Source organism: Carassius gibelio, chromosome B18, assembly GCF_023724105.1.
Source record: "Carassius gibelio isolate Cgi1373 ecotype wild population from Czech Republic chromosome B18, carGib1.2-hapl.c, whole genome shotgun sequence".
Classification (NCBI taxonomy): domain Eukaryota; kingdom Metazoa; phylum Chordata; class Actinopteri; order Cypriniformes; family Cyprinidae; genus Carassius; species Carassius gibelio.
The window spans coordinates 21280658-21308500 of record NC_068413.1 but is presented as its reverse complement, the minus strand read 5'-3'; the positions used below and the strand labels follow the sequence as shown (position 1 = coordinate 21308500).

The 27843-nt window shown below is 36.1% G+C and overlaps 1 protein-coding gene across 3 annotated transcripts in view; it reads left to right on the top strand.

Moving 5' to 3' along the window:
• nectin1b (nectin cell adhesion molecule 1b) overlaps positions 1-27843 on the top strand; it is a 214762-nt gene that overhangs the window by 172852 nt on the left and 14067 nt on the right. The window contains exons 7-9 of one of the 3 annotated variants that reach the window (XM_052582556.1): positions 1813-1906; positions 16614-16715; positions 23980-24164. In XM_052582556.1, coding sequence (XP_052438516.1) covers positions 1813-1906; positions 16614-16715; positions 23980-24120 — 337 coding nt within the window. In that variant the 3' untranslated portion in view covers positions 24121-24164. The remainder of the gene's footprint in view (positions 1-1812; positions 1907-16613; positions 16716-23979; positions 24165-27843) is intronic. The other 2 variants (XM_052582553.1, XM_052582557.1) reach the window with 2 other exon arrangements.

Here is a 27843-nt window from a genome sequence, read left to right as displayed (position 1 = left end):
TCAGCACAGGCATCTTGTCAGAATAAGCAGGATGATGTCTGACTCCTAACATGTTTGAGGAAAGAGCTTTCCTCTTTCTGGAAATTAGATGGCAATGCCTGCGCAGCTCACTTGTCACATTGAATTATTTGGGTCTCCTCTATGTGATGCAAATAATGACACTCAGAAACGTATTAGAGCAGCGTCTGTGTATGTATGGGTGCGTGCAGATGTGTATTTGTGTATACACCCACATTCTCACATCATCTTGCATAGGAACGTGTGCTTACGTGTGTGAGCTTGTGTACGTGTGTGTGGCAGTTTGACATCTGCTTTGGAGTTTTGTCTGAGTTCTCCTCTGGGAACTGGCTTTTATTTGAATTTTCAGGCTTTATGAATGAAATTACAGTGCAGAAAATTGGAGAGTTTATGATTCGCCAGATGTCGTTCTACAGTTTTTGCTCAGTGACTGGTGACTTATTTGAAGTAAAACTGAATATTGGGTGTTTGCATGAACTCTCCAGGACCACATCAGGTGTGCGCTGAGGCCCAGGTGTGCTGAAGTGTTATGTGTGAGGTCATGGGTTGGGTTAGAGAGCAGGTGACTGAGTGCTTTCTGCAGTATAACCACTGCAATGCACAAGTTAGAGTTTAGCTAAACGTGCTACTAAATGCAGAGCACGAATTCCAAGTATTGGTCACATGGTATTAAGTTATGGCAAATTTTTTACTTAAAAAGTAATGCATTACTTTACTAGTTACTTGAGAAAAAAGATATCTTATTATGTAACTCTGTTACTTGTATTGTGTTGCCTCCGACACTAGACATTCGCTAAATGTGATGGAACTCCAGATTCATTTCTGCAAATCAGTTTCCTACATGTTTTGGACCTAAAACAAACAGGACATTCAATGATGCACAAATACAGATGCGTCCTAGATGTCTAAAATAAATGCCTTTCTTCAGCAGGGAAAAGATGGTGATAGTATATATAGCAATATTAAGGACCTTTAAAAGGATCATGTCTTCAAATCATGTCGTCAGGTGAACGTATTTCTTCAAAAATAGATAGATAAAGAGAGAGAGAGAGAGAAAAGAAAGAAAGAAAGAAAGAAAGAAAGAAAGAAAGAAAGAAAGAAAGAAAGAAAGAAAGAAAGAAAGAAAGAATAGTGAGGATTCCAGAGTTGATTTCACAAATTTGGCAATTGAACAACACTAGTTAAAAGTAAAACCAAATTAAAATAGAGTTATTTACAAGCCAAGTTAACCCGATACTAGTTATTTGTGACCTAGTGTGAACTTTATGTCTCAATTTATACTACGTCTGCAAATTATAATAAAATTCATGAGGCGTGGTATGACATTTTCACAGCGTTCCCCGTTGTCTCCCAGTTTGATGGCGACTCTGAATTGAAGTAACGAATGGCTGGTGCAACTCTGCCCTACTGCATCTCACATTATGGATCAGACCTGTGTGCTCTGTTTGCTGTCTGTCTGAGACTTTAAGGGATTGATGGGAACATTGGTGGGCTATAATTCAAGCCGCCCTTGTCCTAACGCTCCCATTCTTTCCTCTCCATTTTGCCCATTACAATCCGGTTTCATTATCTCTCTCTCCATTGCTAGTGAGAGCCATTGAAAGGGCACGGCTGAAATGGCACTGGCTACAACAAAGGCAGTGTAAGGAGATGCCTATCAAACCCCCGGCAGGCGGGAAAGGCAGACGTGGGCATGACTCCTCATTACGTGTGCTCATACAAGGCTTAAGCCACGGGCGCATGAAAGCTCTCTCAGGGTACCGGGTGTCAGTCTGTTTTTTTTTCTTCCAACAGGACTGACCTCCCCCCTGCTCATAAGCCGGCCCCTCCGCCACCTAAGAAAAAGAGCAGCGACATGAAAGGCAGCCTGACGTCTGACGAGATCCAGGTAGGGCGTCTTTCTCTTTTCCACACACGCCATGTCTCAGGAAACACTTACAGCACCACCCATGATCTTCAGTGTGCCTCTGAATCAATACTTTCACTTGTTTAACTTCATAAAGTTGCACTTTTTCAGTTAAAATATGAGTTTTTTTTTTTTTTTTTTTTTTTTTTTTTTTTTTACCTAAACCTTGTGTTTTGTTATCCAGATGTTTTTGATGATGTCAGGCCTCAGTTTATACAGAAAAATGCAACCATGTTATTTTTCTGCACTCCCTGTAATTGCTTCTACTTTCTAATGGGATTATTTAATATATACACAATAATTCATGCATATATATTTTACAACATATATTTGACCATTTAACATATGCAAAGTACATAGACACAAGTCTTTTACATTAAAAGCCATTTACTTTTACAGAAACGTAACATCAAAAGTTTTATTTCTGTAAAACAGACTGGACATTAACCTTTGTTTAAATATAGTTCATGCAACAAAAACACTCTGCAAATTCTGTCTTTAATTACTCCCCCTTATGTCGTTCCACACCCCGTAAGACCTTTGTTCATCTTCAGAACACAAATTAAGATATGTTTGATTTAATCCAAGAGCTTTCTGACCATGCATCAACACCGACCGTGAATCAACACGGAACACAGAACTAACACAGAGGAGAAGAAATTGTTGAATTAAATCATTATTTTTGTATTCTTGTGGCTTCATAAAATGATGGAGACACATGGGCTAATTTAACAATGCACTTTTCTGGTCCTTGAACATGGTAGTTGCACTGTTGTCTATGCAGGTTCAGAAAGCTCACCAATTTCATCACAAATATTTTAATTTGTATCCTGTAGATGAACGAAGGTCTTACGAGATTGGAATAACATGAGGGTGAGTAATTAGTGAGATAATAATAATTATTATTATTATTTATTTTATTTTTTTGGGTGAACTAAACCTTTAAAGCATCCTTGCTGAATAAAAGTGTTAATATGAAAAGATAAAATCATAAAAAGGTAAAACTGCAGCTGTGCTTTAAAAGGTAAAATGCTGTGATTTTCAGATTTGCATTCAGTACAGATCTACTAACGCCAACCACAGGTCAATTGGTTTCTCCTGATCCACCCATTCCAATGATGATCAAAAGAAACCACAATCTTTTGTAAATGCAGTGTTTCAACACCATGCATCAGTTTCTGGTCATTTTTAGCTCCATTTTAATGAAGCGCTAATTTAAAACCGCTTATTTCCAATTCCGCCTGAGGAACCAAGAAGTGCCATCGCAGAGCATTTGATTGAAAATACTAATTTAATCTCTTCAACAGCTACTGAAAAACTGTTGATTTAATCACCTTCAACAAAACTGAAAAACAGAGCTTGCATGACTGCATCGAGGGAAAAAGTAAAAAAAAAATATAATAATAATCTGGTATAGCTCTAAAAATATTGTTGCGTGAAAGTCCCAACAAACGCAGTGAACATGTTGAAGCAATTATGGATCTATGAAGGATCCAAATAGATGAACTTGAACGAATGATGGCCACTATGCCAAGATGATCTCATGCTGTCAAACAGTCCAAAGGCTATGTGAGATGGAAGTCGGGAGTCCAGGGCAGCAATTTCACATTTTCCAGTTTGTAATAATAGATTCTTTATAGTTTCCTGCATTTCTTTTTTCTTTTTTTTTTTTTTGATTATCTGTCAATTATATTTCCTTTTGTGGTCTGAAAAGTGATAATTTGTTTGAAATAAACACACCTACGCTCCTACGATCTTCATTTTATCATTTACAAAGTAGCTTAGCTCATTTTTCTATCATTTTGCTGTGCTGCAATGTTTGCCAATGATGTAAATTATGTTAATTAGCACCACACAGATCCGTTTTAATTTGCAAGATTACACTCTGTTGACATTTCTCAGTCCATGTGAGGTTTCATGCAGATGTCCAATACTGTAATTAGCATTCGTGACACACCAGAATTTGCATTTGCATTTGTCTTCGGCTATGTACTTGAAATGAGGTACATTGTCCTTGGTGGACAATGTTAATTTCGAAGGAAGCTGAGCAAAACAAACTTCCCTAAATCGATAGCATGTTTTGAAGGTCACCGTGGTTCTGCTAAATCTTTCCAAATGCATCTTGAACTGATTTTCCTTCAGTATTCGGTGCCATTTGGCTCTAACTGTGCCGTTTTGAAAGTGAAGAATCCTTGCGGGGCACAGAATTGTGAAAACCTGACAGTAAACATGTTCAGGCTGTGATTGTGTCTCCCTGATCTTAAAGCACACAGGATAGGGGAGATCACAAGCGAGTAGCATTTATAAACAGCAGGTGTTTCGCCTTACTCTTTCTTCCCATACAAATATCCATCACTGGCAGAAAACAACTGCGTTTGAGTTTGTTTATGTGTTTGCTGTGCTTTTTTAAGTCATTGATTTGCTTGAGTCATGCCGGCTCAGATATCTGACCTGCATAAATCTGTGTGTGTGCATTTCCTCTGGCGCCCTGTTCAGATCCCGTAAATGTTTGTTTCATGTAAGTTTCAATAAGATCAGGCCTTCGCAGCGGATGGCAGGGTCGGCCGATGAAGGGAAGACCTGTTGTTGGTATTAACAAAGGACAGTTGCCCTCACAGTCAGTGTTGCTAGGAAACTGCTTACAACAGACCTCTATAGAAAGTTGAGTGTGCACGTACATACCACTGTACTATGGCACTTTCCTTGTTATCTTCACCCCTGTGTGTGCTTCAATTACACCACAGACACACCATGAACGAATCCCTTTTTAGCACATGTGTGTCCTTGAACTTTCAAAATGCTTCAGAGACATCAGAGGCATTCAAAGGGTCTGCTTTAAAGTCAACATGAAATCAAAGTAGACCAGGTTTATATTGTAATACACATCTTTGAAGCATGTCTCACAATGGCTGTCTGGGATAAGACTTGCTTAGTTCAGTTTCTTTCTTTTCTTTCTTTCTTTCTTTCTTTCTTTCTTTCTTTCTTTCTTTCTTTCTTTATATATATATATATGTGTAGGTAGGTCCATATTCTGTATGTTTGGAGACTGATACATTTTCTTATAACTTTGGCTCCGTATGCCAACAAAATAAATTAAAAGCGATACAATCAAGATTTAATTGAAGAGCAGATTTTAAGCTTTAATTCAGGGGGTTGAAAAAAATATATAACAAAATGCTTAGGAATCACAACATTTTTTATACAAAGTCCTCACATTCTCAGGGGTAATGTAATTGGACAATAAATGTAATCATAAATAAAATGTTCATTTTAAAAATTTGGTTGAGAATCATTTGTGGTCAAATGCTTTGGATCATGAGCTGTTCCAAGCCTTCTACATATTTTTTCTTCCCATCATTCTGGTACAGGTTGATCTTAATTTCTGCCGTCCAAAGAATGCATTTAAAGAAGTGGTCTGGCTTTCTTTTTCTTTTTTTCTTTTCTTTTTTTTCCTGCAAAGTCTAATCTGGCCTTGTTTCCACCTTGTGGTGAACCCTCTGTGTTTGCTCTTCTGAAGTATTCTATTGATTGTTGACTTTGACAGTGACACCCCTACCTCCTGAAGAGTGTTCTTCACTTAGCTGGATGTTGTGAAATGGTCTTTCTTCACCATAGAGAGGATTCTCTGAGGATTTGTCTATGTTGCTGAACTCACCAGTGCATTATTTTTAATGAATTTTTCCTCAGAATGTACCAAACTGTTGAGTTGGCCACATCTAATGTTCCTGCTTTCCTTCTGATGGATTTGTTAAAAAATGCTGGGTTGTTTCAACCCAACATTGGGTCAAATATGGACTAACCCAACTTTTGGGTTTTAAAATGTAATGTAAAAATTGAACCCAACAGCTGGGTTAGTTCATATTTGACCCAAAGTTGGGTTGAAACAACCCAGCATTATTTAGAGCGCAACAATCGTTTCACCTGTATGGAGACCACATGATGTGGTTCAGAGCAAGAGCTCCCAAATGCAAATGGCACACTTCAACTCCAGAACTTTTACCTGCTTAATTGATGTAGAAATAATGAGCGAGTAACCCACGCCTGTCCATGAAAAAGCTTTTGAGTCAATTTTCCAATTACTTATGGTCCCTTGAAAAAGGGGATGTACAGTATATATTAAAGAGCTGTAATTATTCCTACAATTTTGAGGTGAATACCCTCAAATGAAAGATTAGAGTCTGCACTTTTAGCCCAAATTCATTATACAATTGCAACTTGAAAACAAAAGTTTTCTGTTTTAATATATGTTGAATTTATTCCTGTGATGGCAACGTTGACTTTTTACTGTGATGTCAAAGCTGAACTTTACTCTAGTCTTAAGTGCCACATGATATTTCTAATATGCTGATTTGCTGCATAAGAAACGTTTCTTCTTATTATCAATGTTGAACATGATTGTTCTGATTCTTTTTAAGACATTTTGGTGAAGAGAAAGATCAAAAGAACAGCATTTATTTGACATAGAATCAATATAAATATCTTTACGGACATTTTTGAACAATTTAAAGCACCAATCAATTAAATAAATATGGACCCCAAACTTTTGAAAGGTAGTTTGTAATATAATGTAAAAGCTTTATAGATAATACATGAAAAAAGCTTTTTTAAATGACAGAGCTTACTTACTGTAATTATTTATTTATTATTTTTGTTTCTAATAGGCCATGTGCTATTAGTGTCATATGCACATTTTACAGTTCATCATAAACTCACACTCTTAAGAAAAATGGTTTTAAACAGTACCAAAAAAAGGGTTCTTAGGTTCTTGTAACAAAAGCAGAGCCTTTTTAGTGCTACATATAAACTTTTTTTATAGGGTTCCGATGTGAAATACACCTACAAGGTGCTTTCTTCGGTTAGTCATTTATGTAACCATAGCTTTCAGCCATAATGCCAGCCAGATGTCATCAGGTGGTTCCCAACCTTCCTTGAGTGTTTCAATCCTTACCACAACACTCTCTGTTTGGTGGGTTGGTAGTGGTGGCCAAGCCACTGCCCATCTGCTCATGTCTTCCAGCTTTCTTCCTCTCTTTTGCTCCATATCCAGCATGAAGCCATCCTGTGAGCAGCATGTTTCTTCCTCTTCTCATCCATGCCTTAAGCTGACATCAGCCTCCGTACTGATTTGGCAGGGAAGCCTCTACATCCTATTTCCACTGGAAACTGCGATGCCTGCCATCCTTTTGCTTTACAGTCCTGAATTAAAGGCTGTTACTTAGAGTTGGGTTCGAGTCCACCTTTGTCGAGTATGAGTCAAGACCAAGTCCACAAACATCGAGTCCAAATCCGAGTCCGAGTCCGAGTCCAAAAGGGTCCGAGTTCTTAAAGGCCGAGTCCGCCCGAGTCCAGAAAGTAATTAAATTAAAAAAGATTATAAATTGGTATTGTAAATTTTTACATTCTATTAATATTTTAACCTTTCAACCCATTAAACCAATGGCAATATAAAAATGTAATAAACAAATACCAGTTACATCTAGTCATTGCCATTGAACATTTTTATTTTATGTCAACAGAACTAGTTTCCTATCAAAAAAGGGTTTCAAAGGTTTTATTGTATTACAAGTGCATGAAAATACAAATGAACCTGTTTTATTATTGTATCACACTATATTGTCCTCCAGTTAAAGCTGACATTTCAATTATTTAATGCCTCTCCCCCACATTTGAGAGAGGTAAAGTGCAGCCAATGAGGAGATCCTTAATGATGACATTATGAATTTCTTGTTGTCTTGGAGAACTTTCATCATAAAGTTGCATTGCTTGTTTGGTCAATTCTGGTCTTGCAAATCCTGCAATGCTGAGCTGTGCAGCATCTGTTCGATGCTGCTGCTGTCTTTGGTACTCGGTTGCATCGGTTTTTGGATCACCAGTACACTGAACCGAAAACCGTTTCTTTCGGACGCGTCCGATTCGAGAAACGAGGAGCTGATGATACTGCGCATTCGTGATTCAGCATGAAGCCGACTGACTCACACCGCGTCTGAACCGAACTGATTCTTTTGATGATTGATTCTGAACTGATGTGCTAATGTTATGAGTGCGGATAAACCGAGGGCTTGAATGAAAGGCAATCTGACGAAACGTTCATTTAATAACAAATACATCGCAATGGATTATGTATAGTAAGTGGATCATGGTCTGCGCTGATGACACCTAATTTACTTTATATCTTCAAGACTTAAGTCCTCGTATGCACATTATTGCTGTTACTGTATTTGGGTGTGTTGTTGCAAAACTTAATTGTAAACTTTTCATGATTATGAGGTTTTTAACTGACTGAAGTTATGATTAGTGACTTTATATATTTGAATGTTTGATAGACTTGACGGCATAATGTCATCGCTAATGCCAGTCATTACGTCGAGCGTAAAAGAACCGGTGGACTGTTTTTTTCAACCGGTTTATTGAATCAAACCGTCCGAAAGAACCGGTTCGCGGAAAAGAATCGAACTTCCCATCACTAATCCACATTGATATCCAGTGAGTGGTGCGTGTGTTTCGTCTGCAAGCATGAGATGATATGCTACTGCTGCCTGCCCGTGTGGTGCAGTAAAATGACATAAGGGGAGAGACATGCATTAATTTATCATCTCAATTTTATGCTGATTTTATTGTTACACATGACGCTGACTCGACTGTACTCAGAATATTTTCCGAGTCCAAAATGTTCAAGTCCGTGTCAAGTCCGAGTGCAAATTCACCCGAGTGCGTGACAAGTCCGAGTTCATTCAAAATTGGACTCGAGTCCGGACTCGAGTCCGAGTCCAAGTTCGAGTACCCCAACTCTACTGTTACTTCAAGGCCTTTCTCTCATGAGCCTCTTCACAACCCTCCTCCCATGGCACAGTCAGCTCAATTAAAATGATTTTATCATCTTTGGCTGACCACAAAACATTATCTGGGCAAAGAGCTGTGTGGACCACTTCCGGGAACTGCAGCTTCCTTCCAGCCTTGACTGTCATCTCCCAAGACCCTGTGGCCTGCAGCAAGTTTGATTTTGCTAATACCCTAGTTGTAAAGGGTGTGGCTACCTCCTTGATGAATGTGATGGTTACCTTGCCTGTGCTGCCTGGCCTCTTCTTGCACCTCTCTCGCTCAAGTGTATCGGCAAGGTATAAAAGCACATTGTCATGGCGCCACCTATATCGACCTTGGGTTAAAGATTTTTTTTTTTTTGTACACCCTGACAATGTGTGGTACCATCTCTTTTGGCCACAGAGCTTCCAATATGGGTCATCCTTCAACCCCCAAGTGTGCAGATGAGAGGGTGAAGGATGGGTATCAAACACAGTGCAAGAGGAAGGAAATACGGTAGGGTTACAGTCTCTATAACTCTGCCCATATGATCTTATGCTTGGGCAAATCCCATTTTGTCCATGCCCCCTTGGATGCTTGTTCAACTGCTCTGGACAAATGCCTCTGCTCCTCTTGAGCTCAGATTTCTGCCTGAACCATACCTTGCCTGCTTGTAGTACTAGCATTCCCAAACTGTTGGAAATGTGTCGACCCCAGGCCTTGACGTCCAGTGCTGGTGTTGCCAATGATGTAGTGCAACTTCAGTGAGCATTCTGCCTATTCAATGGCTGCATTGGCTGCCCATTTATGGCCTGATCTTGTTGTGATGCCTGCTTGCTTTACCAGGGCATCTTTAGACTCTCAGACTCATTGCGACTCTGCATTTTACCACCTTGAACTCCTACAACAGATGACAGAGGGAGATGCAGCTGCCCTGATCGAATGTAGAGGCCCATTGAAGAGAAGCTTGGGGGAATCCCCAACCACCTCCGCAGGTGCTTGATAATTTTCCTCTCAGTGCTTTCAACAACTGTTAGAGGGAACTCATAGACTGTAAGGAGCCAAATAAGCCTGGGTAGAAGGCCATGCTGGTACAGCCAGGATTTACATTTTCCAGGGAGTCCGGACCTATTGATCTTCTTCAACCTCTCTTCTGTTTGCTTCACAGTGTCTGCAACATTGGCACCATATTTCAGTGTTGCATTGTTTTTCATTAATATCAGTATGTTTATATAATTAATATTAGTATTATTTGTATATATTATTTATTATTATTGGTTTTCCCCCTTTTTCTACATGATCTTATAATATCTTGTCAGGGTTTTACATAAAATCAACAACAAAAACTGCAACAACATGCCAATTAGGTACTTTTTGACAGTGAACTAACAACAGTTAATAGCAGAATACATTAATGAATGACAATGGACATTGAATGTGTATATATATATATATATATATATATATATATATATATATATATATATATATATATATATATATATATATATATATATATATATATATTTTTTTTTTTTTTTTATTTCTTCAATTTAATATAAAAAATTCTGTATCTTTGTTACTTAGAGAAGTAAAGTAGAGTAACTGAACAGAGTTCGTCACACTTACATGTTCTCTTAAACTACAAAGAGAAAAGACATAGGAAACCAATTAGCATTTGAAAGTTCAAATTTATAGACATTTTTAGAAAGAAATAATTGACCTGGTGAGAGTGTGTTGACAGTCAGTGTAGTTGGATGCCTGAGCTGCAGAAAATCAGTAATGAGGCATCTCAGAGAGTAGCCTCTGTTAGGGTTTAACATGAAAACAACAACAACATTAACCACAACAACAGCATGTTGTGTGAATTGTTTTTATTGACGTGCAAAATTATCAGTGATCTTAAGAACAGTTATTAGCTGAATAAATTAATGAATGACAATTTAGATTGAACATAAATAAATGCATAAAGAAGTGAAACACACACACACACACACACACACACACACACATACACAAAATAAAATAAAATAAAATAAAATAAAATAAAATAAAATAAAATAAAAAGAACACCAAATAGATGTGATGAAGAAACAATCACAATCCAATCAATATGATGCCTTAAAAGTCCATCATTTTGGTTTGATTAAGTAGCTATATTTCTCAGCAAATTATAAGGTTTTGGGATGTAATACATCTGAAATACACAATTGAGTATAGAGTTACTGTGTGTCCATGTGTCTGTGTGAAAACAATCATGTTTATAGGCCAAAAGCAAAAATGGACAGTATCTGAGCACTCCACAATCGAAAAAAAAAAAAAAAAAAAGTTTTAATATTTATTGTGACTGGGTATGTTTATACATAAACATGTATAAACTGATTGAGTAATAATAATAATAATAATAATAATAATAATAAAATAAGTACAGTGTGAATTATACATGCATTGTCTCTTTTACTTAGTGGAGAAGAGGAGAGACGTTTCCACAGCTCAGAGTTGCACACACTTATATGTGACCAAAAAAAAAAATAATAATAAAAATACATTTTCAGAATGAAATAATGTACATGTCGAGAGTGTTGAAAGTCTGTGTATTTGGATCACTGAACTCCAGAAAATCAGTAATGAGGTGCTTTGTCAGTCACAGATTTGAACAGAAGGGTGGGATTATAGAACTCTAACACAAAGAACCATTTCAGCATGAAAGGGTTCTTCAGAATTCTATGGTTCTGAATAAACCATTAATGCATGTAAAGAGTCTTTAAATATCCATCTTTGTTTAGAGTGCAGCATCAACCCCTGAGTTGGCCCAGAATATTTCTATTGTGAGACTGCCAAACTTGATCTAAACTTGGTTTGAATTGGCTTTGTCAACTTGAACCCAACAGTTTAACTAACTTTTGAGACAGGGATTATTTATCACATATTTAGTATTTGTCTTTCTCCACCTACGAAATGACTTTTGTTTATGATTGACGGTACAAATCCCTTTTTCTTTCATAGCCTCTCCCCTTTAATCACCTAGCTTCATTCTGGCATGTAATAAACACATTCCATGTTCCATTCAGCTCTCTGTAAATCATGTTCTGCTCTAAAAGGTTTTTTTGTTGTTAGCGGATATCTTATTGCACTCGGATACACCTCACATCACGGAAGTAAAACAATTTTGGAACTGCATCGCACATTGAAAAGAGCAACCGTTTGTTGTAAAAACAAAAACAAAAACAAATTATACTTCTGTATGTCTTTCAACACAACTTCCTGTTTACTAAAACTAGGTTGCTTCTGGAAGAGGTGATAGTGAGGCCAGCAGGGGTTGCTCACCCTGTGGTATGTGTGGGTCCTAGCGCCTTGGTAAAAGGGCCTTTCGCACTGCTATGATGCTTTACATGATACAAATCATTGCAAAGCAACTTTACAGAAAATAACGTTTCTACAATATATTTAGTAGCAGCTTATCAGTGGTGACTGCAAGTTAATGTGCATATGGCAGAAATGTACAGAAAAATTATTTCAAGATGTAAACAAACAGGCAATGAACACTATTAGCAGCAATTATTATATGATGCAATCAAACATATAGCAAAATTTGGTAGTTCTGTAAGTTATTTCACGGTTGGCATCATCTGAGGTCCTCTGAGGGGTTGGCATCATCTTTTCTCAGGTGTTCTGGATCCTAAATCGTAGTTGACATCCCGTGGCAAAAACTGAGAAACAAATAGAGACATAATTAGCATAGCTACTGTTCCAATCAAGCAAAATGTATTTGTTTAACCCAAGCTAAAGTATAGTAAAGTGCATTTGATCAGATGTAACTGTAGTACAAGATTATGAAATGCATTATTTTAATGCTTGGCCAAAGAGATGTGTCTTTAATCTAGATTTAAACAGAGAGAGTGTGTCTGCACCCTGAACATTATCAGGAAGGCTATTCCAGATTTTGGGAGTCAAATGTGAAAAAGCTCTACCTCCTTTAGTGGACTTTGCTTTCCTGGGTACTACCAAAAGTCCAGAGTTTTGCGACCTTAGGGAGTGTGATGGATTGTATCATGGCAGAAGACTAGTTAGGTATGCAGTAAGTTATATTTATGTCTAATATCTAATACCGAATCTAATAGAATAAAATTATTGGTCATCATATCTTTTACATTTTTAACACACTCTGTTAGCTTAGATAATTTAGAAGTTTTTTCTAGTCTTGTTGAGATATACAGTGGAAACTAATCCCATATTTTCTAATAATATTACCAAAGGGAAACATGTATATTGAAAATAGCAGGACCTGGGACAGATCCTTGTGGCACTTCATATTTTACTGGTGATAATTGAGAAAACTTCCCATTTAAATAAAAAATGTGGTATCGATATGGCAGGTTTGATCTAAAGCCTGCCCTTGAAATCCATTATAGTTTTGTAATCTATAGTATGTTATGATCTATATTGTTGAACAAAGTACTAAGATCAAGTAAAACTAGCAATATGATGCAGCCTTGGTCTGAACCAAGAAGCAAGTCATTTTAACATGTCAGTTTCTGTGCTAGGTTGGGGTCTGAAACCTGACTGAATTTCTTCATATAGATATTTTTATAAAAGGATTAACAATGCAGATTAATTTTCACAGCCTTCTTTGTCCATATTTTTGGGCATGACTGTAGCTCAAAAGGCAAAACCTGTCATAGAATCACCCAAAGCTGACCCACAGAATACTGTACCTGCACCAAATTGATAAGCAGAATGTACATGAAAGGCCACTATAAGGCTGACTGACAACATCCCCATGTTACTTTTAGTTAATGAGGTAACCTGCAAGAGCATCCGTAGCATTTTCCTCCCTCCCCATTCCTCTCAACAAGGCCCCAGGGAAGAGATAACAAGAAACAAAATAGTTGGCTGCCATAACAAAGACGCAGCAAAGCCTTTTATTCTTCCTTTAAATTGATTTTTTTTTCCCACTGTCTCAGAAATCTTCCGTTAAGCTAAAGTCCTCTTAACAGTGAATAGATATCCCTCAGAAATGTGACATAGGCAGGCGGTGATTGTTGGGAATCTTTACTCAAAGGCCATCTTTGCTGGAGGATTATCCCACATTTAGGCATTTCGATTCAGTCACATCAAACCACTAAAACAGCCCTCCAAGCCAAACAACCACCCCGCTGTAAATGTAAGCGGCTCCGTCTTTTGTTTTGTTTTTTCTGTTGTTGCTGTTTTCTTTCGTCTTTGATTCATGAGAAAATACGAAAAGGCTGGCTGCTATCGCTTGATTGTTCTCGCTTTTCTTTCATTCGATGACAGTCACAATTTCAAGCAGCTCCAGACGTTTTATTTAGGGTTGGAAAAGACTTTCCGCTTTAGTACTTAAGGGTTGAGAAACTATCCCATCCCAAACTTCTAAACACATTGCGCTTGCTGCCAGTGAAGCGGGAAGGGCTTCATAAGGAGCACACTGTAAGCCTAATGAAAATTGCTCTGAAAACAATGAGGCCGAGGCCTTTGCTGAGCTCGTTGGATGGGTTTGGACATCGTTTTTCCGTCTAGCAGTTAGTTGAAGAGGTTTTGCACACCCCATTAAACATGACGGAATGAAAAGACTATTCTGCTGTGTTCGTTTTCATAGGCAAGAGAGCATATGGCAGTTTTAAGGTGGTTGTTCCGTTGTGCTGTGGGCAAAAAATGAGCCCCTCATTATTTTTGCCACCCTACACATCTTGTGCGTAACCCATTTTAGTGTTTTTGCATCCTCAGGACGATGTTGTTGTTTTTTTTCTCTGGGCCCCAAGAGGAACTTCTGGTGTGAAATATTGCAAAACTTAAATTTAGTCAGAAAAACATGTTTGTGTGCATGTTAGAGACACTTTCTGTCAGAGCTCTTTTATCCCTAGTTTTCTTTTGCATGTGATGCAAAGAGATCAGCAGGTGGCCAACAAACCTTAGAATGAAGCTCATCAGTTTCAGAGAAACAGACTGATGTTATAAATGGCGCTGTGAATTCATAGGCCTACATGCACAACATTAACAGCCATATTTATTTATTTATTTATGAACTAAGACCCCCTAGTGGGCCCCGGCCCCTTTGTCAAGAACCACTGCTGTAACAAGAACATGAAATACACAGTGATTCTGACGTACCATTCACATAATTGGCCTATTCTCACCGAAAGTGTATTTCTGGGACAACAACACAGATTTCAAAACAATGTCATAGATCCCTATGTGCTCCTTCACACTGAGGGTTAAAATCGAAAATGTGATCAAACAGTATTTCATAACAAGGACTTGTATTGTGTTGCTGTGGTTCAAAAACCAATAACATAAACTTTTGGCTTATTTGTCCAGTACCAGCATTCTAGAGAGACATCCATCTGTATATATCACTAATCTCCAGATACCAGGACCACAAATAGCCACAGACAAGTGGCTAAATCCAAGAGAATGACACAATATACAATACATTTTGGATAGTTTTCTCTGTAATCTGCTTTTTCATGGGTTTTATTTTCATCAAGCAAGGCATTATGTACAAGTAGCCAGTCATTATCTTAAAATAAATCTTGATACCATTAATGTAATGGTGCTTTACATGAGTACTTGCCTAAAAAATAAATAAATTGTCATGATATATATAAAAAAAAAAAATTGTATCGTGTTAGAAAGAATTATACAAAACATACTAGAATAACTTTACAAGAAATATTGGTTGATTCCCAGAGATACATGCAATTTAATGAATGACAGACTGGAATGCATTTCACTTGGAATAACAAAAGACAAAGTCTTTTCAGAAACTCATTGCCAAATCGCACCATTTCTTTGCATCATTTTTGTGAATATACCTTAAGAAATTATACACTGCCAGAAAAAAATAATAATAATTAATAATTATAATAATAATAATAATAACAACAACAATAATAATAATAATAATTATTATTATTATTATTAAATTGAAAAATTATGCCTTTAGGAGTATACAAATCAGTTTGTACCTGGGCCAGGACCCTCAAAAGGACACCTTTGTACCTTCTTTATGCCTAAAATGTGTACTGTACATTAGTACCCATCACTGGGTGGTAACTGATTAATTGTTATCTGGATTACATAATCAGATTCCTAAAATTAATTATTTTTAATTAGAGTATATTACATTTTAAAAAATAAATACAATTACAGTTTTTTTGGATTTTCATACAAAGTTTCATCTATAATTACTGAAGAAAATTAAGAGTCCATAGCATTTGAGCACAAGACCACTGGACGTTTTTTCTTAATATTTCACCAATTACTGATGGACATTTTTTGTTTTTGTTTTTTGTTTACTACGCATTACTTTATCTTTGGCTTTCCAACATTTTAAAATGCATACATTCACATTAATTAAATGTATTCCAGCAATTCCCAAAAATCAACCAAAGTCTTTCACCTAATACATTTACACTACGTGAACGACTCCCTGAAATATTGGGATAAGTTAATAACTGAGTAACACATTTGCATATTCATGGTTCTCTGATATTGGTTAATGGTCACATGACATGAAGGTAATGGATTATGTTACTAAATACAACTTTTGTCATGTAATTTGGAATCAGTAACAGACTACAATTTGTAAGTAATCTACCCACTACCTTAGAGTAGTAATATGTATCCTTAGGGTAGTAAAATTTACTCTTGGTACTGTTATGAACCCTTTACCGTTAGAAGGTATAGAGTTGTCAGTTTGAGGGTCCTGATCCAATGAATGGTACAAATTTAGCACTTTTTTTTCTGAAGCTGTACTGTTTAAGTGTTTAGGTCTTTGTACAGATTAAGCGTGCATGTAGACAGACAGGTTAGCACAATTCCCAGGCGGCTGTGAATGGGGTCTTCATCTCAGGTTCTGTTGCCTTCGAAGGTTGTTCATCTGGACAAGGAGGATGAGATTCAGAAGATTCCTCTCCAGCCTCCATACTATGACATGGCACAGTCTGAGTCCACTGCATTCACCGATAAGCCGGTGAGTAGCGCTGCTAAACTCATTGCTGTTTGTCCATTCTCTTGCTTTGGTGGTATCGTTGAAAACAGGCGTCTGCGGTCAGGATGTTAGGGAGCACATCTTCTTATGCATGTTGTTGCACAAGATGAATTGCCTTCAGAAAGATGTGTAGATTAAAAGAGGAATCCAAGGGGACTTATTTTCTGGCTTGTGCTGTGTCAGCTGGGAACAGATGACAGGGGTTTGTAATTCAGCTGGTTCTGCAGAAGGTTTTAGGTTTCTCATATGTTTGAGGGAATCTGTTGCAGGCATATACTGTAGCATTAATACCCTGGCTCTGTGTCAAAACCTAGTGAGCTGCCTTCTTACTTACTGCCTTGATAGGAAGCTGTCTATACCAGAGGCTTACTAGGTTTTGAAACAGAGCTTTTGTTTCAGTCATTTCAGCTTGGAGGAAGGAAGCAATGCAGTCTTGAAATGCATTTACTCAATGAATCCACACACTTGCTTCATGTCATTGAATTACAATAGTGTCATATCTCCACAGCAAACCAAACGCAGACTTGGTGAAATATAATCATACAGCTCTTTACACTGAAACTTGGCTGTCCTTGAGGTGAAGGTTTATTTATTCTGGTCACTCCACACTTTATTCTTTCTCGTATAATGGTGTTCTACAGTCCAGGGCAATTAAGACACTAGTTACCCAGCAACCCTGCATGGATATATTGTATGGCTCTACATTGAACAGCATTGTCTTTCTGCCCTCTACTCTCATTTGAAGGCCATGTTGTATTTAATGCATTTGATTCTCTATAACTCTGAGCTGCATACCTCTTTAAGAGCCACAGTCTCCTGCCTGATATAGGCTCATTGTTTATCATCTTTTATAGCTTTGTTGGGCTTACTGTGTGTGAAAATGTTGCATTTGTCAGGTTTGTGTTGACGGCATGACATGGCTGTGGAATGATCGGAGTCTCATTCTCATTAAACACGGCAACACACTAGCAGGGTGTTTGAAGGATGTGGCTTTTGTTTAGACAGTCTTTTGTTGTTTAGGATTTCTTTATTGGTAGAAATGAAAAGCATGCTGTAAATGTGTTGCTAACAAAGAGAAAGAGTACAATTTAATGCACCTACTGGAAACTAAAACAAACATTATTTCTTTGTTATTTCTTTCATTTTTTATTATTATTATTATTATTATTATTATTATTTTTAACGTGAACACTTTAATAAAATGGTCAACATACTGCTGACTTTTTGTGTAAAGGGGGGGTGTGCAACAACAAATGGAACTGTAATAATACTAATAAAAAGATATAGAAGCCCACAGAGGCCATGCAGTATTATTAGTTTACTGCGATATTTGTTCCTGATATAACTTAAGGAAAAGTTGTTAAAAAAAAAAAAAAAAATATATATATAAAAATCTTTCAAAAAATGCCACAAGGACAAGAATTTTGAATATTTCCATAGTGGGGACACATTTTTTCACAAAAGGGAACCACACACATCAAATGACATTAAAAGGAAAGGATAACTGATAACTGATCTTAATATATATATATACTTTAATGTTCGTAATATTTAATATAGAAATAAACAACACATTCTCTCTTTTAGACGCACAGGGAACCCCTATAAATAATGCTAAATAAAAATAATGCTAGATGGGTACCTTGATTGTCAAAAAGCGACGTCAAGTTGTCTTGACCAAGTGCCAATATATGACGAGATGGGAGTGAGAAAGCGTTGAAATAAAAAGAAAATAATATAGGTTAATTTATATCTGAGTAGCATTCTATTCAAATAAAAGAAAAGAAAAGAAACATTAGATTCACTCACAAAATGTTATCCTCTTTGTCTTTATTCTGTTTTGACCACTGAAGATTACAAGTTACCCCCAGATGAATAATACCAGAGGGTTAAAGAGCTGAATATCATAGAGACTTGAGAGTGGGATTTTCGGTCTTCAGCCAATAAGCGACCAACTAGCAATTCCCTATCAACCATCCAAAAGTGATGTAGCCTTGCGGCAATGTGTAATTTTCAAAATTCTATTTGGAGTCTGATAAAGTACTTCACGCAATATCCATGCACATGTTCAAGACTCCACACAAAACAAATCAACCAACATTTAATTATAAATACATATTTTTGTACACCAACTGCAAGTCAATATATTGATGTGATACACAAAAAGCCAAGGGAAACCTTTGTAGTGAAGTATTTTCTCATTCTAACCTGTCTAAAGCATACAGTCGGAATGCAGTGCGTCTTTATGATGCTGAGTGTGTACTAGAAGGACTGTGGAGATGATTATACTATGAAACAGCGTTAAACTATTGCTTGTGGTATGGTGAATAAACAGCTATGCAACTGTAGAAACACTCTTCTTATAGCAATGCATGTCTAAGAAGAAAAAAATGAGCTGAATTTGTTGTGCTGTATTTAACTTGAACTGTCAAACCCTAATTACGCTATAACTAAACAACAATGGATTAACAAGTCTTCATATGAGTGCATAAAGTGGTGTAATTTAAGTAATATAGGATTCAAAGCACTCGTGCTGGCAAAGATCTAACATAATTCAGTTTTTTTATGACAGCTATTTGTAATACTGCAGTGGTACATCAATATACATTATCTACATGCAGAGAATGAAAACAACACATTAAATTCGGAGACATAATGTGATGAAAAACACATTGTCTGTGATGTCAAAGTGACAGTGTGGGTGCTTAAGTTTTTAGTGTTTTTACTAATGAAATGAGCCGGAGACTAATGAAGGAGCTTTATCCGATCCAGAAAGCAGGCTCCCAGAGGGGACACACCACCCCCCAATAGCTGACGTGACTGTAATTAGCTTGACTAGCATTCCCATTGTGTTCACTGGATTGCGCTTCAATCGTTGAAAAGGGCAGAAGCATTGCAGAAGTGATTGGTGTGTGGTTGAAAGCCATTTCAGAAGGGGTCTTAAGTGATCAATGTCAAATTTCTTTCTTCCACACACCTCACTTCCCATCAGGGGCCCTACTGTCAGGCTGAGGTAATACTTCCTGTTTGCTTTTCACAGACTGTGCTGCGTTCTAATTTTCCTACTTCTACACACTAAAATTATGTACTGGTTTGGAGAAATTGCATTGTCTTTATTGCTTAGTTAAGACAGTATACCAATATGTCTTTGATGCATATGATTAGCATCTTGCTAAATTACCTAGCTCATAATAAATTGTTCCTCATCATGTAAAAACTATCAAAAACTACTAGGACTGAATGTCATTGCCAACAACATAGACAGCTTCAGTGATCTGAACTATGTGTACAGGGGGAAAAATATATATATTTTTAAATAGCGTTATTTATTTATTTATTAAGTTAATAATAGTATTCAATTTTTTTTTTTTTTTTTTGCTGACATTTGTCATAATATATGTGACCCTGCACCACAAAACCTGTCATTAGTATCATGGGTATAGCATTACTACTTTTCTTCAAAAACTGTTCGAAACACCCTACACAAGGACATTACTGCCTTTTTATTATGAACCAAAATGTGACCTTGATTACACATAACCAAATCTCTAACATAAATATAACAGTACATGTCCACTACTCTAACAGCCTTGTGGCAGGGACATTCGTGAAGGAACTCAGTTGCTCACATCTGTTTGGGGTGACCTTTCAAGGAACAGTGCCCTTTACAGAAGCAAAAATTAAATTCAGAATGCCCTCCGATTCTTGGGGACTCCCTAATCCTCATCTAGCAAACTCTACAGTACGGATAACAGCTAGGTGAATTGGAATGCAGCCCGTGTCTTCCTAAATTGTCTCGAGCTCCAGGGACGGAAAATCTGGGGTAGGTGTAGCGTCGACCTGGCTCTCTGTTCACTTTGTCATCTTAAGCAGAAAAGGGCCAGGGAGTCAAGCTTGCCAGCTCTCACCACTGCACCAAAGGCACAGCACACAAATACCGCGAAGCTCCTCTCATCTCCCATTCACAAAGAGCACTGCCTGCGGAAGATACCTCAAACTCAGTGTCCCTTTGCATTACTATCACCCAGACATCACAACCAATATCTGCAGCATCTGTTTACATGCAATGACACCGGCTTACAAACCTAGTGAATTACAGAAGATTACAAGCCCCTTCTTCCGCCGCAGCATCGCTCCGATAGGGAGTTTGTCATTTGAATCCAAATAAAACAATTATCTGTTAGATCTTATCATGAACTATGGGATATAAAGAGGATAGGAACTGTCAAAGTAGAAGCAGAAATCCTGCTGTGCCAGAAAACGAAGGGAAAGTAATGATAAAGGAAGATGACAGTTTATGTTCCTAGTTTGAATATAAAGTGCCACCACTGAGAGATTATAGAATTCCACCCGAGTGTTCATTAGCTCCTCAGCAGTGATTGGATAATGGCTGTAGAGCCGCCACATTAATGCGGCCTGCGGGTGGAATCTGCCGCATTACTCGAAAATTGTGAATTCTTTTATTACAATTCAACGATTTGTGGCCAGAAAAAAAGCAGATAATGACCTTTTTATGAGATTCAACTTGTCTCATAAACATTTCACGGGCTAAATCATTTCAAAACATCGCCATCTCATCTTATCCTAATGTTTTTGGGTCCCAGATTGCGTTGAGTTTGTCATTTAGTGTGTCCGTTTATTTTGTTTTCATATTATGCTTGTCGTCTTTTGCAACAGATTGTATGCTGTGTGAATGGCTGATTGTTTTTGACTGTGGTGCTCTTTTATTATTGTTTTCCAGTGAGTTCTTGATGATTGATTCTACCTTTCTGTGTTTTCCTGCTCATGTCTAAGACTACTTGTCTCCTTCTACATTTGTTATATATGTTTGTACAGTGGGACCCAAAGGATATGCAGACATTTGGCATGCATTTAAAGTAATAGTTGTAAATATACCCCACCACCACCATTTAAACAGATTTGAGGAAATTGAGCATTTCATCGTTTGCTCACCAATGAAACCTCTGCAGTGAAATGGTGCCATCAGAATGAGAGTCCACCACTCCAGTTCATCAATTAACACAAAGCTTAAAAAGTTGGATTTTCGTAAGAAACTGCACTTGCAATTTTACAGTATGTGTACTAACAGTGTACTTATAGTGTATTTATTTAAGAAAGTTCTGGTAACACAAGGTAACTACAATGGGGTAGGGTTAGGTTTAGGGGTAGGTTCAGGGTTAGTACCTAGTTATTACATAGTTATTGTAATTCCTATAATAAGTACATAGTTTGTACATGAGGAACAGGACTGTAAAATAAAGTGCTACCAAAATGTCATTATGGTGTTTATACTGTTGTTTCCAGGTAAAATATGAGTAGATAAATCCATGATAACGCTTCCTCTAGTGAAAAACCACCTCTCACATTAAAATCCACCCACATGTTTAGAACTGTTTCAAACTGTTTTTACTTGTGAACTTTCCTTGATTTGTGCAGATTTCTAGTGCAGACAAGACAGCTTTTATTCATATATTTATTTTTCTGGCACTGAAGGAAACATATTTTGCCAAGAAGCAATAGTTAGAAGTTAAAAAATAAAAATAAAAAGAACAGGTGGATTTGCTTCTTCATGGACCGGAGTGGATTATTGTGGATTGTTGGAATGTTTATATCAGCTGTTTGGACTTTCATTCCAATGGCACCCATTCACTGCAGATAATCTATTGTGAACGTGATGTAATGCTAAATTTCTCCTAATCTGTTCTAATGAAGAAACAAACTCATTTACTAAATCCAATAGAGTATAAACTAAATGAAGCCAAAAAAAACAAACAAACAAAAAAAAAGGCTTGTTTTGATATTTTGAAGTGTACTGCAATGTCATTCATACAATGTTCCAGTGCACTCACATATGGGGCTGCTATATGTTAGCTCACAGATTCACATCATTGATTGTCATTTGCTCAACCTTGAGAAGCTGTATTTGAGTCCTTGGCCCTTTTTAAGAGCAGGCTCATGTTTGTTTGTCCTAGCTTGATTGATTTATTGGTTACACGCCAGGCCATCTGTCTTCATGTGAAAACATCACCACGTCTGTTTTCTGTGTTATCATTATCATGCTTCATAATGTCTGTCCATTCATCTCATCTCTGCTCTTCCACGTCACTTCACTGGAGGAGGCTCGTTATATTGCCTGAGCTACATGATTTAACAGCTGCAGAGGCAGACGGCAGTCAGAAAGTCAAGATGGTGATACCAACATAGAAACAATGAAAGTATCTGTCATTTGCAGAGTCAATATAAATACATTATTAAAGCTTTAAGAATATGAATCATACAATTCATTGCATACAATGTACATAAAGAAAGGTTAATTTTTTTTTAGGATCATCAAGTTTCCATGAGCATTCCATGATGATACCTTTTCTTTCTTTCTTTTATTTATTTATTTTTCAGTAGGCCTACCATAATTCTCATTACTGTGATTCTAAATTAGTAAATTATCTTTATTAAAATGTAACAACTTCTAATCCTGATTCTCATTACTGTATAATGTCACATTATAAATTGTAATTAATGTCATTAATTAATGTTATTATATTGCATATTATTATATATGTTAATTAGAATTATTAATGTATAAATTATGATAATTATATTAACATATCATTAATGTTAATATGTCATATATATATATATATATATATATATATATATATATATATATATATATATATATATATATATATATATATATATATATATATATATATATATATATATATATATATGACAATTAAGCACCTGACATTTATCAAAACCAAAAAGCAAGCAAGCAGGTAAATAAATAAATTCAGATGTGTTAATATAATGAAAAATTAAGCAGAATTTCATAAAAAGTGTCATAATGCAATGCAAATTCTAATAATACAAAAGTTGCTTAGACATTGATTAATTTAGTTAGTTAGTTAGTTATTTAGTTAAAATAATAATAATAATAATAATAATAATAATAATAATAATAATAATAATAATAATATTAATAATAATACTCCTTGGTGAAGAGTTACATTATATATATATATATATATATATATATATATATATATATATATATATATATATATATATATATATATATATATATATATATATATATATATATAGTGTGTGTGTGTGTGTGTGTGTGTTCATGTAACTAACCTGGAGTCTGTGCTCACTGATTGGAGTGACAGCTCTGTTCTCTCTCACTCTCTCTGTTTGAGCTCCACTCCTCATACACCCTCTCCACCTCTCTTATCTCCAGAACTCTGGTCACAAGGACTGTGATGTCCAGTATGCGGAACTGGATACTGCAGCTTTGGCTTCTTCTCCCAGCCCACGAAGCTCTGTGCACACTGGCGGGGACCTTGTCGAGTACGCAACCATCCAGCCTAGCTCACACTAACGCATGCCATTGTAGGCCTTTCCCCCTATGACTCTGGCCTCAAGGTACACAGACTGATGCACTCCTATGTTTCTTTTCCTCTGTTTGTCCCTCACTCTCTCTCACTGAACACTGAATTCCCTCTGTGTTTCCTGTCTGTGTCTTCTTTCTTCTATTGTTTGCTTTTGCCTTTATCTATGTATCTATCTGCTGTCCCTGGCTGCCTTCTAATTGGATACACATTTTGTATTGTTTAATAAAAATCACAATAAATAATAAACTGTCCACAAATAAGCTACACACACACACACACACACACACACACACACACACACACACACTCAGTATATGTAAAATGTAACTTTTTTACTTAGAAAAATAAACACCATAATAACAACAAAGACTACACTCTTTAAAACTCTTTGTTTTGTTCTTCTAATGCAATTATATTCAGTATTATATTATTATATTATATCATTATTTTCAGGTTATTACATATTGATATATAACATTCAGTACAAAATACTGAACATATAAACACACTATGAGCCCGTATATAATTTTTTTGCATTACTGTAGATATTTTTTTAAGGAAATTAACAACAACAAAAAAATTACACTATATATTAAATGATTATTACTATATGATGTGATCTATATTTATAACATTGAGAAAAAAAGGCTTACATACTATGAGCCCAAAAAGTATTACCACAACCAAAAAAATGTATATTTGCATTAGACATTAAACAGAAAATAAACCACATAAAATACACTATTCAAAAACTCATTGATTTTTTTTTTCATCTAATGCAACAACATTGAATACAAACTATGTATTCAAGATTTTATTATTATTATTATTATTATTATTATTATTATTATTATTATTATTATTATTATTATTATTATTATTATTATTATGTGTTTGTTTGATTATTACTTATTAATCAGATCAATCTGTTATCCACCAGAATAAACCAGTAATTCATCAAGATTAATTACTTGTTTATTCTGGTCAAGTTAGAATAAACCAGCATTAATATTTTACTGTTATTATTATTATTATTATTATTATTATTATTATTATTATTATAAAGAGTAATATAGTATTCATGAATTTCATTGTCTGAAAAAAGAAGTCTGGTAAGGTCTGCATTGTCATGCATCAGGGCTCGAATCAGGCATGCGTGGTCTAAAGAGTGTGGTTTTACAGCTGAGATTGATTACATCGCTGCAAATGGTTTAAATATTATTTAAGAACTTGATTAAGTGAGGAAAACTATGTTTAATGAGGATTCGGAAGAGATATATGAGTGGACGTTTGGTTAATTGCAATTGTGGTGGCCATATGTTAGAAGTGACTAAATACCAAAGCATTTAATCATAATAAATGAGCTACCATGATGTTGACACGATAACGTCACTAATGTCAGCTTGATGGTACAGTATATCTAACAATGATGCATGTAATTTGTTGTGTTAAAAATAATTATATCATTGATTGACAGTTATATATGGCTCTTTGACATTTCACATTATTTGTTTGAACATCTCAACACAGCAACACTGCCTTAACCAATGGTGTGAGTGTTGGGCGGGAAATCTGATTTTTCAGCCTGTTTGGAAACTTATAAACCTCATTGAAAAATATAATTTTTTTCAACATGTATGCATTCAAATGATCAAAAATGACTATACATTGCCCTCCACTATTAATGGAACCCTTGGTAAGTATGTGCAAAGGCTGCTGTGAAATAAATCTGCATTGCTCACTCTTATGATCTTTCATTCAAAGAAATTCACAAAATTCTAAACTTTCATTGAAGTAAAACAATTGAAAGTGTGTGTGTGTTTGGGGGGGGGGGGGGGGTCTCATGATGAAATAATTGTTTTTCTCCAATGCTTGTTGGCTTGTTGGCACCCCTTGAAATGATTTTAAGTAAAATATCTCTGATGTATATTAGCATTGATAATTACATTTTGTAGCACATCCGGGTGACTAGGAGCATGAAATTGTTCAGCCATGTCTTCCTGTTCAACAGGATTATAAATATGAGGAACAAAAAGCACAAATACTCCTCAATCATTCATCACAAGGAGTAAAATCAAAGAATATAGTTCTGATGCGCAGAACGAGATTGTTAAAGTTCACAAAATAGAAAGTGGCAGTAAGAAAAGAGCTAAAGCATTGAAAATCCCCATGTCCACCATCAGGGCAATAATTAAGAAGTTCCAGTCATCTAAGGATGTTACAAATCTGCCTGGAAGAGAACATGTGTCTATATCGTCCTAATGCACAGTGAGGATGAGAGTTTGAGTGGCTAAAGACTCTCCAAGGATCACAGCTGGAGAATTGCAGAGATTAGTTCAGACTTGTGGACAGAAAGCCTAATATATATATATATATATATATATATATATATATATATATATATATATATATATATAATAATCATAATCAAAGAGCCCCTACATCACCACATGTTGTTCGGGAGGGTTTCAAGAAAAATTCTCCTTGCTCATTCAGAAACAATCTCTAGCATATTCAGTTGTCAGACACGACTGGAACTTCAAATGGCATTGGCTTCTATGGTCAGATGAAAAAAAAAATAAAAAATAAATAAATACTTTTGAGCAGCAAACCCACCAGATGGGTTAAGTACAATCAAGGATAAAAAGTAACCCATGTCCAGCATTAAATATACTGCTGGATATTTATGTTGTGGACCTGTTTTTCTGCCAGAGGTCCTGGATGTCATGTTCAGATACATGGCATCATGGATTCAATCAAATACCAACAGATAAAAAAATCTAAACCTGGCTGCCTCCGTTAGAAATCTAGTAATGGAGCTGTTTTTGGATCTCCCATCAGGACAATAATCCAAAACAAACATCAAAATCAACACAAAAATGGGTCACTGACCACTGAAGCTTCTGCCATAGCTTTCCCAGTCTTCTGACCTGAACTCTAGACAATAAAAGCTGAAGCACCAACATGGAGCTGTGAACCTGAAGGATCTGGAGAGATTCTGTATGAAGGAATGGTCTCTGATCTCTTATCAGGTTTTCTCCAAACTCTTCAGGCATTAAAGGAGAAAACTCAGAGCTGTTATCCTGGGCAAAGGATGTTGCAATATTTGGGTGACAGTAATTGTGGCCTACATGAACTAGAGAAAACATTTATTTCACAATGAGATATCCCCCACCCACACTTTCAATTGTTTTACTTCATTGACTGTTTAGAATTTAGTGAATTTTATGTATTCATTTATTTATGAAAGACCAAAAGGATAAACAATGCAGATTTATTTTCACAACTGCCTTTGCTCATATTTACCAATGGTGCCAGTAATAGTGGAGGGCACCGTGTATACAAAAGATTCAATTTAAAACAATTAAAACTTTCAGTTTAACAAGAAATACTGAAAAAAAGCTTTGTATCTTAAAAGTTATTAAATAGATCTTTAATAATCTCACAGTATTGTTGTTTTTTATTATTAATTTTTTAACTATATTTTTTGGACAAGCATAAGATTCCTTTAAAAACATCAAAAATCTTAATAACCCCAGACATTAGAATGGCAGTGTATGTAGTTGTATTCTTTAACATTATGCCATTTTGCTCACGCAGTAGGTTTCAGAAAGTTCCTTTAACGCTATCTCCACTGTATAAGATAAACACACATGAGGGTCCGACTTGTGCCTTTAACAGTCCCAGCATGCAAGAGATTTCCCATCAGT